Source organism: Coregonus lavaretus (assembly GCF_964263955.1).
Source record: "Coregonus lavaretus genome assembly, chromosome: 10".
NCBI lineage: Eukaryota > Metazoa > Chordata > Actinopteri > Salmoniformes > Salmonidae > Coregonus > Coregonus lavaretus.
The window spans coordinates 16,705,374-16,720,415 of NC_139997.1; the positions used below are offsets into that span (position 1 = coordinate 16,705,374).

The 15,042-nt window shown below is 42.6% G+C and overlaps 1 protein-coding gene across 1 annotated transcript in view; it reads left to right on the plus strand.

Moving 5' to 3' along the window:
- The window catches only part of LOC311136543 (double C2-like domain-containing protein beta), a gene marked incomplete at both ends in the record, with an annotated part of 208,511 nt that overhangs the window by 180,359 nt on the left and 13,110 nt on the right, over positions 1-15,042 (plus strand). Inside the window, 2 exons of the mRNA XM_084170710.1 lie at positions 3,328-3,454; positions 12,973-13,130. Coding sequence (XP_084026836.1) covers positions 3,328-3,454; positions 12,973-13,130 — 285 coding nt within the window. The remainder of the gene's footprint in view (positions 1-3,327; positions 3,455-12,972; positions 13,131-15,042) is intronic.

Consider the following 15,042-nt stretch of genomic DNA (forward strand, 5'->3'; position numbering starts at 1 on the left):
CACAGGCGGTTCATAGTGTTATTGACACATACTATCATTTTATTTTATTTCAGCAGAAATAAAATATGTATTACTTAGCAAGACACTTTTATCCAAAGGGACTTACAGTACAGTGACTGCATACATTTTAAAGTGTGACTGAATAAAAAATAAAACATCTCTGGTTGAAAACAGCTTATGTGGATATGCGTCAGAAACATTTATTCTAGTGTCAAAATTTACTACAAAGTGTATATAGGATAATTTTGGTCATGAAGTCAGTCTTGTCCAAAACTGAGATTTGCGAGATTATTAGGAAAAATTGGTACGTTACGGAATGAAGGGTACATAATAGTTTCCTTGGGTTGGGTTTATTTCAATCCTGCCCATGATCTACCTGTAGCTCAGTTGGTAGAGCATGGCGCTTGCAACGCCAGGGTTGTGGGTTCGTTTCCCACGGGGGGCCAGTATGAAAAATGTATGCACTCACTAAACTGTAAATCGCTCTGGATAAGAGCGTCTGCTAAATGACTCAAATGTAAAAGTGTAAAACGTAATGGCAGTACCAAGTAATCATTAATTCGGAGCGCAACTGCATATGACCTGATTGTAATGCCCATCACACTGACCATGGCAAATTTGGTTTGACTTTGGATATCCCTATGGGGCTAGTAAGGGACCATCAATAAATTACACAATGGACAATATTTAAACATTTAAATAGATCAAAATTTCAATGACATTAAAACATAGACGCAAATTAAATTGTAGAAATTCATATACAAATACTGAAAGCATTTCATTAGAAAACTAAAAGGTGTGCAACATGAAAATATTGTTCCATTTACATTGTGTAATATGGGAGCATGGGCGAGGGAACGTGAACAGGGTGCGACTTATTGATGATCCTTAACTAGCCCCACAGATAGGCTATCCAAAGTCAAACCAGCTTTGCCACGGTCACACACCGGCCAGCTGAAGCTAATTGGTGAAAGATGATGGCTAGCTTGCTAGCTAGGCTACTTCCATACACAATACCTGGTTAGACTGTTTCAAGTTATCTAGAAGGGTGAGTGACTGTAACTGTGTACAGTTTTTTAAATAAATATTTTTATGCAACTTAAACTAAATAAAAACTAGCAAATCAGGTCTGATAACCTTGCACACAAGAAACACCCACATCAAAGCACACCTCCAAATCCTGTTCTCAGTAGCATTTCCTAATGAGGATGATTGAAACCGAGGCTAAATCAGTAAGTTCAGCCCCTCTTTAAGTATGTTGAACCCACAACCATGGCATTGCTAGCACTACACAATTACCAAATGGGCCACACAGGACCACTTGGTCAGTGAGCTTTCAAATGCTACATGAGAAAGCAAGGATCAACTGAACACTGAAACATCTCCAGTATTCTCAGAGAGGAGGAATAGGGTTCTATTCAGTCATATGAAGTGGTCTGGCCATCACTGGCAATGTGGAGAACGAAACATTGCCTTCTGTTCATTTACCAAGCTCTTCTGCAGAAACTACCATACTACCTCACATCGCTCCTGATATATAGAACTATGAAATATCCCACTCGCTCCCAGGAATGGCTAATTCTTAAAATTCCTTTTGTCACTACTGATCTAGGCTAAACAGCCTTTAGTTTTTACATGCCACATACATGGAATGAATTTCAGGACACTCTGAGATTAGACTCCCTAGTGCCTTTCAGTCACTTCAGGGTATTGGTGGGAGACCTGTTCATAGAGGAGTTCACAGAGGACCTCTGAAGTCTTAATGGGTTGGGAAACTGTAGAGGAAACTGTTGGGGAGACTGTTGGGGTAACTATTATATTTGATTGATCTATGAACTGTGTTTTTAAAAGTCTAGTGACTCCTTAAGCGTAATATCTTTCTGCTTGTCATGCAGTGAAAGTTGATGCCTCCAGTTTCCTTTTTGGTTTCCTTTTATTTTCCTATTGATAGCTTGGCTCTTATTTTTCTGGTGGACCAGTGGTTGGTGTGCTTTATCCCTGGTCCAGATGTTACTACCTGTGTCTTTAGGGCAGCCATGGCCCAAATGTGTTTCTAGGCTTGTCCTTGTAGGTCGTACAGGCTATACTATTAGTAACCTTAAGACCACTATGCGAATATATTGTATTTTTGTGTGTGTATGTGTGTGTGTGTGTGAGTGTGAGTGATTGGGTTGAGTGTGAATGTGAACAATAGTTACTTAAACACTTGAAGTACTCCCCTGCCACAAACTTGACATTCACCAGGAACTTGACCACAAGTTCAAAGCAGCTCAGTTTGGCTTGAAGTAGTTTTTATTTCTGAGAACATAGTTGTTTCCATCTAGATAAGATAGTGGACTGTGGACATATCTTGCACTTGGAGTATTTGATAAATGTAGTATTCGTAGTCCTAGCTTTTAGAGTTTGGAAAGAACATGTTCCTATCAGCACCAGAACTCTGAAGTGAAGCGTGTTAGTTTTTTCCCCTCGTGATCATCTTTGCTGTTATTTTTGTATTATTTTGTTATTACTACAGCAGCACTACTGCATAATTTGTCTGAAAGAAGTGGGCCATTCAATGTGGAGCAATCGAGTGCTACAGAATGTATGACTGCTAATCGTGCTTATAGTCATCTGTGTCTTGCATTTTCAGGCGAGGTTTTATTGCCCCGTGTAGCTCACTTGGTAGAGTAGGGCGTTTGCAACGCCAGGGGTTGTGGTTTCGATTCCCACAGGGGGCCAGTATGAATTTTTTTTGCACTCACTAACTGTAAGTCGCTCTGGATAAGAGCGTCTGCTAAATGACTAAAATGTAAAATGATTGTGTTATTATCTATTGATTGCATTTCGTATTTGATGTGTGTATTTTGGATGCAACAGTAATTAACAGTAAACTGTTATTTGATTACTAATCCAGGAAACCTGGAGACTGGGTTTGATTAAATAGTAGCCCATAGTCAGTTCAACTCTTCTGCGGCTGCTGAACAAATATCTAAATTTTTTCACCTATTGTCTCTCTTCTGCAGTCTTCTTATTTATTTCTCTATCGTAGCTGCTTTGTGTCTGTTGATCTCTCTCTCTGTCTCTCTCTCTGTCTCTCTGTCTGTCTGTCTGTCTGTCTGTCTGTCTGTCTGTCTGTCTGTCTGTCTGTCTGTCTGTCTGTCTGTCTGTCTGTCTGTCTGTCTCTCTGTCTGTCTGTCTGTCTGTCTGTCTGTCTGTCTGTCTGCCTGCCTGCCTGCCTGCCTGCCTGCCTGCCTGCCTGCCTGCCTGCCTGCCTGCCTGCCTGCCTGTCTGTCTGTCTGTCTGTCTGTCTGTTCTGTTCTGTTCTGTTCTGTTCTGTACTTTCAGGATTTCAGTGTGTGACGAGGACAAGTTCCGCCACAATGAGTTCATCGGTGAGACACGCATCCCCCTCAAGAAACTCAAGCCCAACCAGACCAAGAACTTCAACAACTGCCTGGAGAAACAGCTACCTGTAAGTTATCTCCAAATTCCCTTTTTCATCTCCCCATTTAAAACCAAATTAAGCATAGCCGGAAAATTAAGCATATCCTAATTTCAATTGATTATTTTGTCTCCACTGCTAAATTACAAACATTTTCTTGTGTAAATGTTCTATTTGTTACGTACAGATCATTTGCTTAAATACCTTGTGTTGAAAGACAGCAATACTGTATGTATCCTGTCATTAATACATGATGGACCTTAAAACATTTCATATACCTGTACATCCCCTTTTAACACCGTACACACTGTAAATGAACTTCATGAAACAACCACAGACATTTCAATGGAGCACCACCTACTGAGGGCTCTGTTCAACACTGCCTCTCTCCCTGAATTATGCAGGTTTACAGCATTAAAGACCGGAGAGAATGACAGTCTCTCATAATCCATTCAAGCAATTACATTTACCCATGGGCTTTAAACAAGGACTGGCCATTGATGCCCGAGGCATTTGATTTACTCACGAGTGCTACTTACTTAGCGCACTGGAGGATGTTGCTAGCTATTGTCGTTATTTTACAGTACTGTCGCTAGTCAAATATGGACTAGCTTTTTTCACATACAATACTGTAGCTCCACCTTAATTGCAATTGAACTCAATCTCTACTAAATGGATCCTTAGTTGAGCTGCAATATTTGATCCTCCAAACTATGTCCACATTTGGGTTGCTGTTTCCAATAACCTTAGTTTGGGAGTTTTACTTTTTACGAATGAGCTGATTCATAGGGATGAGCCCTTTCTTAATATTCACAATTTTATCCGAGCGTGTCGTTAAAATCTCCAGATTTCATTGAGCTTAGCGGCGCTCACATAAATGTGTTTTCTCTTACCATCAACAACACTGAAGGGAATCTGCTCCGACTACTCGGAGAAGGCTTAGCCCAGTCTTTGACTGAGCATCACCAACATGCAGCCTTTTCCTCAGCCTGTGGATTACTGAGCTATGTGCTGCTAACACACATACAGGCTCATGCAAACACACCCACACAACACATATACAGTGGGGAAAAAAGTATTTAGTCAACCACCAATTGTACAAGTTCTCCCACTTAAAAAGATGAGAGAGGCCTGTAATTTTCATCATAGGTACACATCAACTATGACAGACAAAATGAGAAAATAAAATCCAGAAAATCACATTGTAGGATTTGTAATGAATTTATTTGCAAATTATGGTGGAAAATAAGTATTTGGTCAATAACAAAAGTTTCTCAATACTTTGTTATATACCCTCTGTTGACAATGACACAGGTCAAACGTTTTCTGTAAGTCTTCACAAGGTTTTCACACACTGTTGCTGGTATTTTGGCCCATTCCTCCATGCAGATCTCCTCTAGAGCAGTGATGTTTTGGGGCTGTCGCTGGGCAACACAGACTTTCAACTCCCTCCAAAGATTTTCTATGGGGTTGAGATCTGGAGACTGGCTAGGCCACTCCAGGACCTTGAAATGCTTCTTACGAAGCCACGCCTTCGTTGCCCGGGCGGTGTGTTTGGGATCATTGTCATGCTGAAAGACCCAGCCACGTTTCATCTTCAATGCCCTTGCTGATGGAAGGAGGTTTTCACTCAAAATCTCACGATACATGGCCCCATTCATTCTTTCCTTTACACGGATCAGTCGTCCTGGTCCCTTTGCAGAAAAACAGCCCCAAAGCATGATGTTTCCACCCCCATGCTTCACAGTAGGTATGGTGTTCTTTGGATGCAACTCAGCATTCTTTGTCCTCCAAACACGACGAGTTGAGTTTTTACCAAAAATTTATATTTTGGTTTCATCTGACCATATGACATTCTCCCAATCCTCTTCTGGATCATCCAAATGCACTCTAGCAAACTTCAGATGGGCCTGGACAAGCAGGGGGACACGTCTTGCAGTGCAGGATTTGAGTCCCTGGCTGCGTAGTGTGTTACTGATGGTAGGCTTTGTTACTTTGGTCCCAGCTCTCTGCAGGTCATTCACTAGGTCCCCCCGTGTGGTTCTGGGATTTTTGCTCACCGTTCTTGTGATCATTTTGACCCCACGGGGTGAGATCTTGCGTGGAGCCCCAGATCGAGGGAGATTATCAGTGGTCTTGTATGTCTTCCATTTCCTAATAATTGCTCCCACAGTTGATTTCTTCAAACCAAGCTGCTTACCTATTGCAGATTCAGTCTTCCCAGCCTGGTGCAGGTCTACAATTTTGTTTCTGGTGTCCTTTGACAGCTCTTTGGTCTTGGCCATAGTGGAGTTTGGAGTGTGACTGTTAGAGGTTGTGGACAGGTGTCTTTTATACTGATAACAAGTTCAAACAGGTGCCATTAATACAGGTAACGAGTGGAGGACAGAGGAGCCTCTCAAAGAAGAAGTTACAGGTCTGTGAGAGCCAGAAATCTTGCTTGTTTGTAGGTGACCAAATACTTATTTTCCACCATAATTTGCAAATAAATTCATAAAAAGTCCTACAATGTGATTTTCTGGATTTTCTTTTCTGAATTTGTCTGTCATAGTTGACGTGTACCTATGATGAAAATTACAGGCCTCTCTCATCTTTTTAAGTGGGAGAACTTGCACAATTGGTGGCTGACTAAATACTTTTTTCCCCACTGTACACGCACACACACACACATTAATGAGCCTTTTTGACATACAGTTGAAGTCGGAAGTTGACACACACTTAGGTTGGAGTCATTAAAACTCGTTTTTCAACCACTCCACAAATTTCTTGTAAACAAACTATAGTTTTGGCAAGTCGGTTAGGACATCTACTTTGTGCATGACACAAGTAATTTTTCCAACAATTGTTTACAGACAGATTATTTCACTTATAATTCACTGTGTCGCAGTTCCAGTGGGTCAGAAGTTTACATACACTAAGTTGACTGTGCGTTTAAACAGCTTGGAAAATTCCAGAAAATGATGTCATGGCTTTAGAAGCTTCTGATAGGCTAATTGACATAATTTGAGTCAATTGGAGGTGTACCTGTGGATGTATTTCATGGCCTACCTTCAAACTCAGTGCCTCTTTGCTTGACATCATGGGAAAATCAAAAGAAATCAGCCAAGACCTCAGAAAAATATTTGTAGACCTCCACAAGTCTGGTTCATCCTTGTGAGCAATTTCCAAATGCCTGAAGGTACCACATTCATCTGTACAAACAATAGTACGCAAGTATAAACATCATGGGACCACACAGCAGCCATACCGCTCAGGAAGTGGACGCATTCTGTCTCCTAGAAATAAACGTACTTTGGTGCGAAAAGTGCAAATCAATCCCAGAACAACAGCAAAGGACCTTGTGAAGATGCTGGAGGAAACAGATACAAAAGTATCTATATCCACAGTAAAACGAGTCCTATGTCGACATAACCTGAAAGGCCACTCAGCAAGGAAGAAGCCACTGCTACAAAACTGCCATAAAAAAGCTAGACTATGGTTTGCAATTGCACATTTTGGAGAAATGTCCTCTGGTCTAATGAAACAAAAATAGAACTGTTTGGCCATAATGACCATCGTTATGTTTGGAGGAAAAAGGGGGTATCTTGCAAGCCGAAGAACACCATCACAACCGTGAAGCACGGGGGTGGCAGCATCAAGCTGTGTGGGTGCTTTGCTGCAGGAGGGACTGGTGCACTTCACAAAATAAATGGCATCATGAGGAAGGAAAATTATGTGGATATATTGAAGCAACATCTCAAGACATCATTCAGGAAGTTAAAGCTTGGTCGCAAATGGGTCTTTCAAATGGACAATGACCCCAAGCATACTTCCAAAGTTGTGGCAAAATGGCTTAAGGACAACAAAGTCAAGGTATTGGAGTGGCTATCACAAAGCCCTTACCTCAATCCTACAGAAAATGTGTGGGCAGAACTGAAAAAGCGTGTGCGAGCAAGGAGGCCTACAAACCTGACTCAGTTACACCAACTCTGTCAAGAGAAATGGGCCAAAATTCACCCAACTTATTGTGGGAAGCTTGTGGAAGGCTACCTGAAACATTTGACCCAAGTTAAACAATTTAAAGGAAATGCTACCAAATACTAATTGAGTGTATGTAAACTTCTGACCCACTGGGAATGTGATGAAATAAATAAAAGCTTAAATAAATCACTCTCTACTATTATTCTGACATTTCACATTCTTAAAATAAAGTGGTGATCCTAACTGACCAAAGACAGGGAATTTTTACTTAGGATTAAATGTCAGGGATTGTGTAAAACTGAGTTTAAATGTATTTGGCTAAGGTGTATGTAAACTTCCAACTTCAACTGTAGGTGTGTGTGTGTGTCAAGGTTAACTAATAATGAAACGAATCATGAAAAAACAATTTAGTCAACTGAAATATAATAATTAACAAACCCATTTGAGAAACTGAAACTATACTGAAACTATTATCTTTGACTCCAAAACGAACTAAAATAAAAACCATAATGAATTATGTTTTTTTTCTTCTACTATTTACTTTGTGCATCTACGTCATCTTGCTGAGTCTAGCTTTAAACCTAACCCAACATATGACCTGACCCACCATCTTATGCATTACTGCCCCACAGTGGCAAGAAGTGCCATCCCATAAAAACACTAAAACTGAAACAAAATAATATAAAAATTAAATGGAAATGTTTTTATAAAACAAACTAAATGAAAACAAACTCAAACTAAACTGAATTTCAAATAAAAATCTTTAATTACCTTGGTGTGTGTGTGAGTGTGTGTGTGTTTCAGGTTTTCCAGAAATTCAGGTTGGAACATTCCAGGAAGCAGGAGGGAATAAGCAGGTAGTACGGAATTCTCCAACCAGGATTTCTAGAAAACCAAGGAATTATGGGAAAGTTTCCAGAATGTTGCACCCCTAATCAGGGTGAATTCAACTAACTCTGAAAGACGTGGTTTGATAGTGGCCAAGGTGTCGGCTAAATGAGAAGCAGATCTGGCCCCCAAGGCTACAATGTACTTACCTTGAAAACACACTGGAAATGAGAATGAATTGCCTTTGAAATTGGGCTGAATTATTCATTGCAGTTTAAGGCACCACCGGACAAGATTTGGAGTTGAGACTTCTGTCAACGATTAATTTGATAAACCGGGGTTGGCAGACACTTTTTTTCCCCCATCAAACATGGAAGAGATTCCAGACAATGTAGTGTACTGCAATGTAGTGTACTGCAGGGATCAGCACAAACCACAACAGAGGGATATCGGGAGAAAACTGTTGATCCAAGCAAGTCGTCGATACACTCCATAATTGCGAACACCCGTGCTGATTCGCTTGATGTCCTCAAAAGAGGTTGAAGTAGCTTAACCGGGGGCAATGGGACAGGGTTGATCAGAGACTGGTCAGGTTGAATCAGAGGTAGTAGGAAAAGTGGCCCCTCGAACTCTGCTACAGCTGATCTGAGATCAGTGCTACAGGGCTGGAGTCATGATAAAAGAGGACTTTGGATGATCACAAGCAGGAAGTGACTCGGTTAATAAAAAAGTGGTCAGATGACGCAGATGGTAAGCTACAGGACTGTTTTGCTAGCACAGACTGAAATATGTTCCGGGATTCTTCAGATAGCATTGAGGAGTACACCACATCAGTCACTGGCTTCATCAATAAGTGCATCGATGATGTCGTCCCCACAGTGACCGTACGTACATACCCCAACCAGAAGCCATGGATTACAGGCAAAATCCGCACTGAGCTAAAGGGTAGAGCTGCCGCTTTCAAGGAGCGGGACTCTAACCCGGACGCTTATAAGAAATCCCGCTATGCCCTCCAACGAACCATCAAACAGGCAAAGAGTCAATACCGGACTAAGATTGAATCGTACTACACCGGCTCTGACGCTCGTCGGATGTGGCAGGGCTTGAAAACTATTATGGACTACAAAGGGAAGCACAGCCACGAGCTGCCCAGTGACACAAGCCTACCAGACAAGATAAATCACTTCTATGCTCGCTTCGAGGCAAGCAATACTGAAGCATGCATCAGAGCACCAGCTGTTCCAGATGACTATGTGATCACGCTCTCCGTAGCCGATGTGAGTAAGACTTTTAAGCAGGTCAACATTCACAAGGCCGCAGGGCCAGACGGATTGCCAGAACGTGTACTCCGAGCATGTGCTGACCAACTGGCAAGTGTCTTCACTGACATTTTCAACATGTCCCTGACTGAGTCTGTAATACCAACATGTTTCAAGCAGACCACCATAGTCCCTGTGCCCAAGGACACTAAAATAACCTGCCTAAATGACTACCGACCCGTAGCACACACGTCTGTAGCCATGAAGTGCTTTGAAAGGCTGGTCATGGCTCACATCAACACCATTATCCCAGAAACCCTAGATCCACTCCAATTTGCATACCACCCCAACAGATCCACAGATGATGCAATCTCTATTGCACTCAACACTGCCCTTTCCCAACTGGACAAGAGGAACACCTACGTGAGAATGCTATTCATTGACTACAGCTCAGCATTCAACACCATAGTGCCCTCAAAGCTCATCAATAAGCTAAAGATCCTGGGACTAAACACCTCCCTCTGCAACTGGATCCTGGACTTCCTGACGGGCCACCCCCAGGTGGTAAGGGTAGGTAACAACACATCTGCCACGCTGATCCTCAACACGGGGACCCCTCAGGGGTGTGTGCTCAGTCCCCTCCTGTACTCCCTGTTCACCCATGACTGCATGGCCAGGCACGACTCCAACACCATCATTAAGTTTGCTGACGACACAACAGTGGTAGGACTGATCACCGACAACGATGACACAGCCTATAGGGAGGAGGTCAGAGACCTGGCCGTGTGGTGCCAGGATAACAACCTCTCCCTCAACGTGATCAAGACAAAGGAGATGATTGTGGACTACAGGAAAAAAAAGAGGACTGAGCACGCCCCCATTCTCATCGACGGGGCTGTAGTGGAACAGGTTGAGAGCTTCAAGTTCCTTGGTGTTCACATCACGAACAAACTATCATGGTCCAAACACACCAAGACAGTTGTGAAGAGGGCACGACAAAGCCTATTCCCCCTCAGGAGACTGAAAATATTTGGCATGGGTCCTCAGATCCTCAAAATGTTCTACAGCTGCACCATCGAGAGCATCCTGACTGGTTGCATCACCACCTGGTATAGCAACTGCTCGGCCTCCGACCGCAAGGCACTACAGAGGGTGGTGCGTACGGCCCAGTACACCACTGGGGCCAAGCTTCTTGCCATCCAGGACCTCTATACCAGGCGGTGTTAGAGGAAGGCCCTCAAAATTGTCAAAGACTCCAGCCACCCTAGTAATAGACTGTTCTCTCTGCTACCGCACGAGAAGCGGTACCAGAGCGCCAAGTCTAGATCCAAAAGGCTTCTCAACAGCTTCTATCCCCAAGCCATAAGACTCCTGAACAGCTAATCATGGCTACCCGGACTATTTGCGCTGCCCCCCCACCCCCACCCCATCCCCCTCTTTTACGCTGCTGCTACTCTGTTTATTATTTATGCATAGTCACTTTAACTCTACCCACATGTACATATTACCTCAACTAGCCGGTGCCCCCGCACATTGACTCTGCACCGGTACCCCCCTTTATATAGCCTCCCTACTGTTATTTTACTGCTGCTCTTTAGTTATTTGCTTTTATTCTTTGGTTAAGGGCTTTTAAGTAAGCATTTCACTGTAATGTCTACACCTGTTGTATTCGGCGCATGTGGCAAATAACATTTTATTTTATTTGATCTGCTCAGAACAAATTTGTTGGTTCTCATGCGGTCTCTTGTTAGTCACCATATGGATGCTGGATGCTTTCTTCCAGCTCAGCAATACAACACTTTGGGTATTTCCAGTATGTTTGGGAAGCATTGCGCTATTTGGAACACTTACACACTTTTGCTTTAAATTCACAATAATGTGTGTTCCATGATGAATAATGTGACATATTTCCACATTATACAATGGGTGTGTCTAATCCTAAATGCTGATTGGTTAAAACCACATTCCAGCCAGTGTCTATTCCACAAGTTACCACCGGCTAAATCTATGATGTTAAAATGCCTATTTACTCTGTTCCATCTGACTGCGCAATCCACTGTCTCATCATCGCAGCCAGGCAATTTATAAACTTGATTTCCACTATAAAAAGCATCTAGACATTATCTCACATTTCTTTTAGGCTAACATTTTTGTATAAACCTTGCTGTCTGTCTTTCCGACATTTGCAACATTGTTTCAATATTCAAATTCGATCTCCAGCTGTCCCATAGTAATGAATGTGTCGGGAGTCGGGACGAGACAGACAGGCAGGCAGCTTTTCTCAGCCAGTCGAAATCATGAATCAGCCTCATTTTTATGGATATATACAAAGAACTGTCAATAGAAAACAGGTAAAACGAAATGAAGTGCAGCTAGTTTACTGTCTTTCCATCTTCAGTATGAAGTGATTGTGTTAGTTGTGTTGTTGGCTAGCTCCTCTGAGCAATTGTGTCCAGACGAGAGAGCACATGTTCAATGCCAGGTGAAATTGTGCATCATTAGCTCATTGTTATGGATGTATCCAAATAAATGTTAATAGAAAACAGCTTAAAGAAAAGCAAATGCAGCTACTTTGCTGTTATTCTGGCTGAACTGTTTGATGTGACTGTAAGTTAGCCGTAGTTGGCTAGCTAGCACGCAAGGGATAAAAACGTTGCCAGCCAGTATGGCAATGGAACATTTAGAATGAACAAATGGGTCACGTCAATAGATACAGAACAAAAAGACTGAACTACTGGGTCGCGTCTCTGGCAACCGAACCGATAGAACGAACGACCAGCCGGCTTGGGTAGCAACCCTAGTTTTGTGTCGGGACTATATCTTAAATTAATCAAAATAACGTTTTTAATGAAAATATATAAATCAATATTTGAATAGGTTGTTGGTAACCTCTCTCTCTCTCTCTCTCTCTCTCTCTCTCTCGCTCTCTGTGAGTCGACAAATTTGCACATCTTAAATTTGGAATACAATCGAGACTAATAGGCATATGGTATTAAAGTAACTGCGAAGAGTTGCTCTGTGCCTGTGCAGTCACTCGTGCCAAGTATGTACTTGTCCACAGCAATACTTACTTTGCAAATCAAACTCCAAATCAAGTTACACCATTTGATTGGATTCCCAATCTGATCAGTGGACATTTGCATTTGGAGAAGAAACCCATCTAAAAAGTCCTGACTGAAAACTTGGGAATCAACCCTAACTGGTAGAGCTGCTATGTACATCCCACTCAGTCTCCTCCACCAGTCTCCTCATGTAAGTGGGTGTGAATGTTAACCGTTGTAACTTCTGGGGACAGCAAGTGTTCCTCTAAACTGTTGATCAACTGTTGGACCTCATGAAGATCCACCTTGGATCAAAATGTTCTAAATAATGGTGGTATAGGATACAGTATATAATGTGATGTGCGTAAGACTATGTTTCTATCGAGCACGACATCTCCACTATGTACTCACTATGCTCCTTACCTTTGACCCCTGTGTGTCCCCACTCCTTTACCTGCAGATTGACAAGACAGATGACAAGTCCCTGGAGGAACGAGGGCGCATCATGATCTCCCTCAAGTACAGCTCCCAGAAGTCTGGCCTAGTGGTGGGCATCGTCCGCTGTGCCCACCTCGCCGCCATGGACGCCAACGGCTTCTCAGACCCCTATGTCAAAACGTGAGCACATGTTCCCAAACGCACGTACTTCAGACCTCTAGTCGTACTGGATTGATTTTTACTCCTCATCATCCCTTAGGTCTATATGGAATCAATCTCTGGTTTATAATTCTTTCTCCATTTTTATTAAGCAAACAAAAGTTTCTTCCATTTGGAAATGTTGGATGATAAACTACTAGACCAACACATTTGATCCTGGTGTTGAAAAACAGGCAAAGATGCATCTCTGCATCTCCTATCAGCCAATATGTAATGATGCAAGAAATTCAGACTACCATGCACTCACAAGGAAAATGACACAAGAAAGATAATCACATAATTTACATTTAGCCAAAGTTACTTGCTGTGCCTAGGGCTAGCAATCATTATCCTATTGCCAGCAGACCAGAGCAAGATCCAAATTCACCACAGAGTATGGAGTCCTTGGAACAGAACAGATAGCAGCAGTGCTCACGTTTCGGCGGTGAATCTCCTGTGATTACTCCTCAACATGAAAGAGATGTACTGCGCAAGAGGCCCTCCTGAGGGCTGCAATTATGAACAAGTGTTATTTTAATCACACCTGAACATTACTGCACTTCTTTCATCTCGCTGAACAATGGAAGTGAAATTAACACATGACTCTGGTGAAAACTCCACAAGAACAAAGGAGGAAGAAGACTCATTGGAAGAGAGGACGGAAATTCCAACCAGCGATTGAGAACTGCTCCCCGAAGACCAAAAGACTCGTAGCCCAGATAATAGATTTACAAACATCCTCTTATGAAGGCTTGGAAGGAGAGTTGTGTCCCAAATGGCACCCTATTCCCTATGTAGTGCATCACTTTTGTCCAGAGGGCCCTAGTCAAAAGTAGTGCACTACATAGAGAATAGGGTGCTATTTGAGACACAGCGGAGGAGTATGCTCTGTTGAATAGAGAAGGAGAACTGAAATGGTTTTCCAGTCCTCCGACACCCAATGGTTATGTCATGGCTGTCTAACACATCATGTCGTGGCTGTCTGGCTTCAGAAGGCTGCCGGACACTGAGTCGCTCCACCCCACTGTGTTAATGAAACGCTGGGCTTTTGTACTGGGCCAGTAGCCCCTTTGCACACACACACGAGTTGACAGGGCAGTGGTCCCACCGAGTGTTACACGTGGGCTCCCGAGTGGCGCAGTGGTCTAAGGCACTGCATGTCAGTGCTTAAGGTGTCACTACAGACCCCCTGGTTCGATTCCAGGCTATATCACAACCGGCCGTGATTGGGAGTCCTGTAGGGCGGCGCACAATTGGCCCAGCATCGTCTGGGTTTGGCCGTTGTAGGCCGTCATTGTAAATAAGAATTTTTTCTTAACTGACTTGCCTAGTTAAATAAAGGTTAAATAAAAAATACATGGTGAGTGATGAACATTAATTTACAGTGCCTTGCAAAAGTATTCATCCCCCTTGATATTTTTCCTATTTTGTTGCATTACAACCTGTAATTTAAATGGATTTTTATTTGGATTTCATGTAATGGACATACACAAAATAGTCCAAATTGGTGAAGTGAATTAAAAAAAATAACTTGGTGCGTGCATATGTATTCACCCCCTTTGCAATGAACCCCCTAAATAAGATCTGGTGCAACCAATTACCTTCAGAAGTCACATAATTAGTTAAATGAAGTCCTCCTGTGTGCAATCTAAGTGTCACATGATCTGAGTACATATACACCTGTTCTGAAAGGCCCCAGAGTCTGCAACACCACTAAGCAAGGGGCACCACTAAGCAAGGGGCACCACCAAGCAAGGGGCACCACCAAGCAAGCGGCACCATGAAGACCAAGGAGCTCTCCAAACAGGTCAGGGACAAAGTTGTAGAGAAGTACAGATCAGGGTTCGGTTCTAAAAATATATCTGAAACTTTGAACATCCCACAGAGCACCATT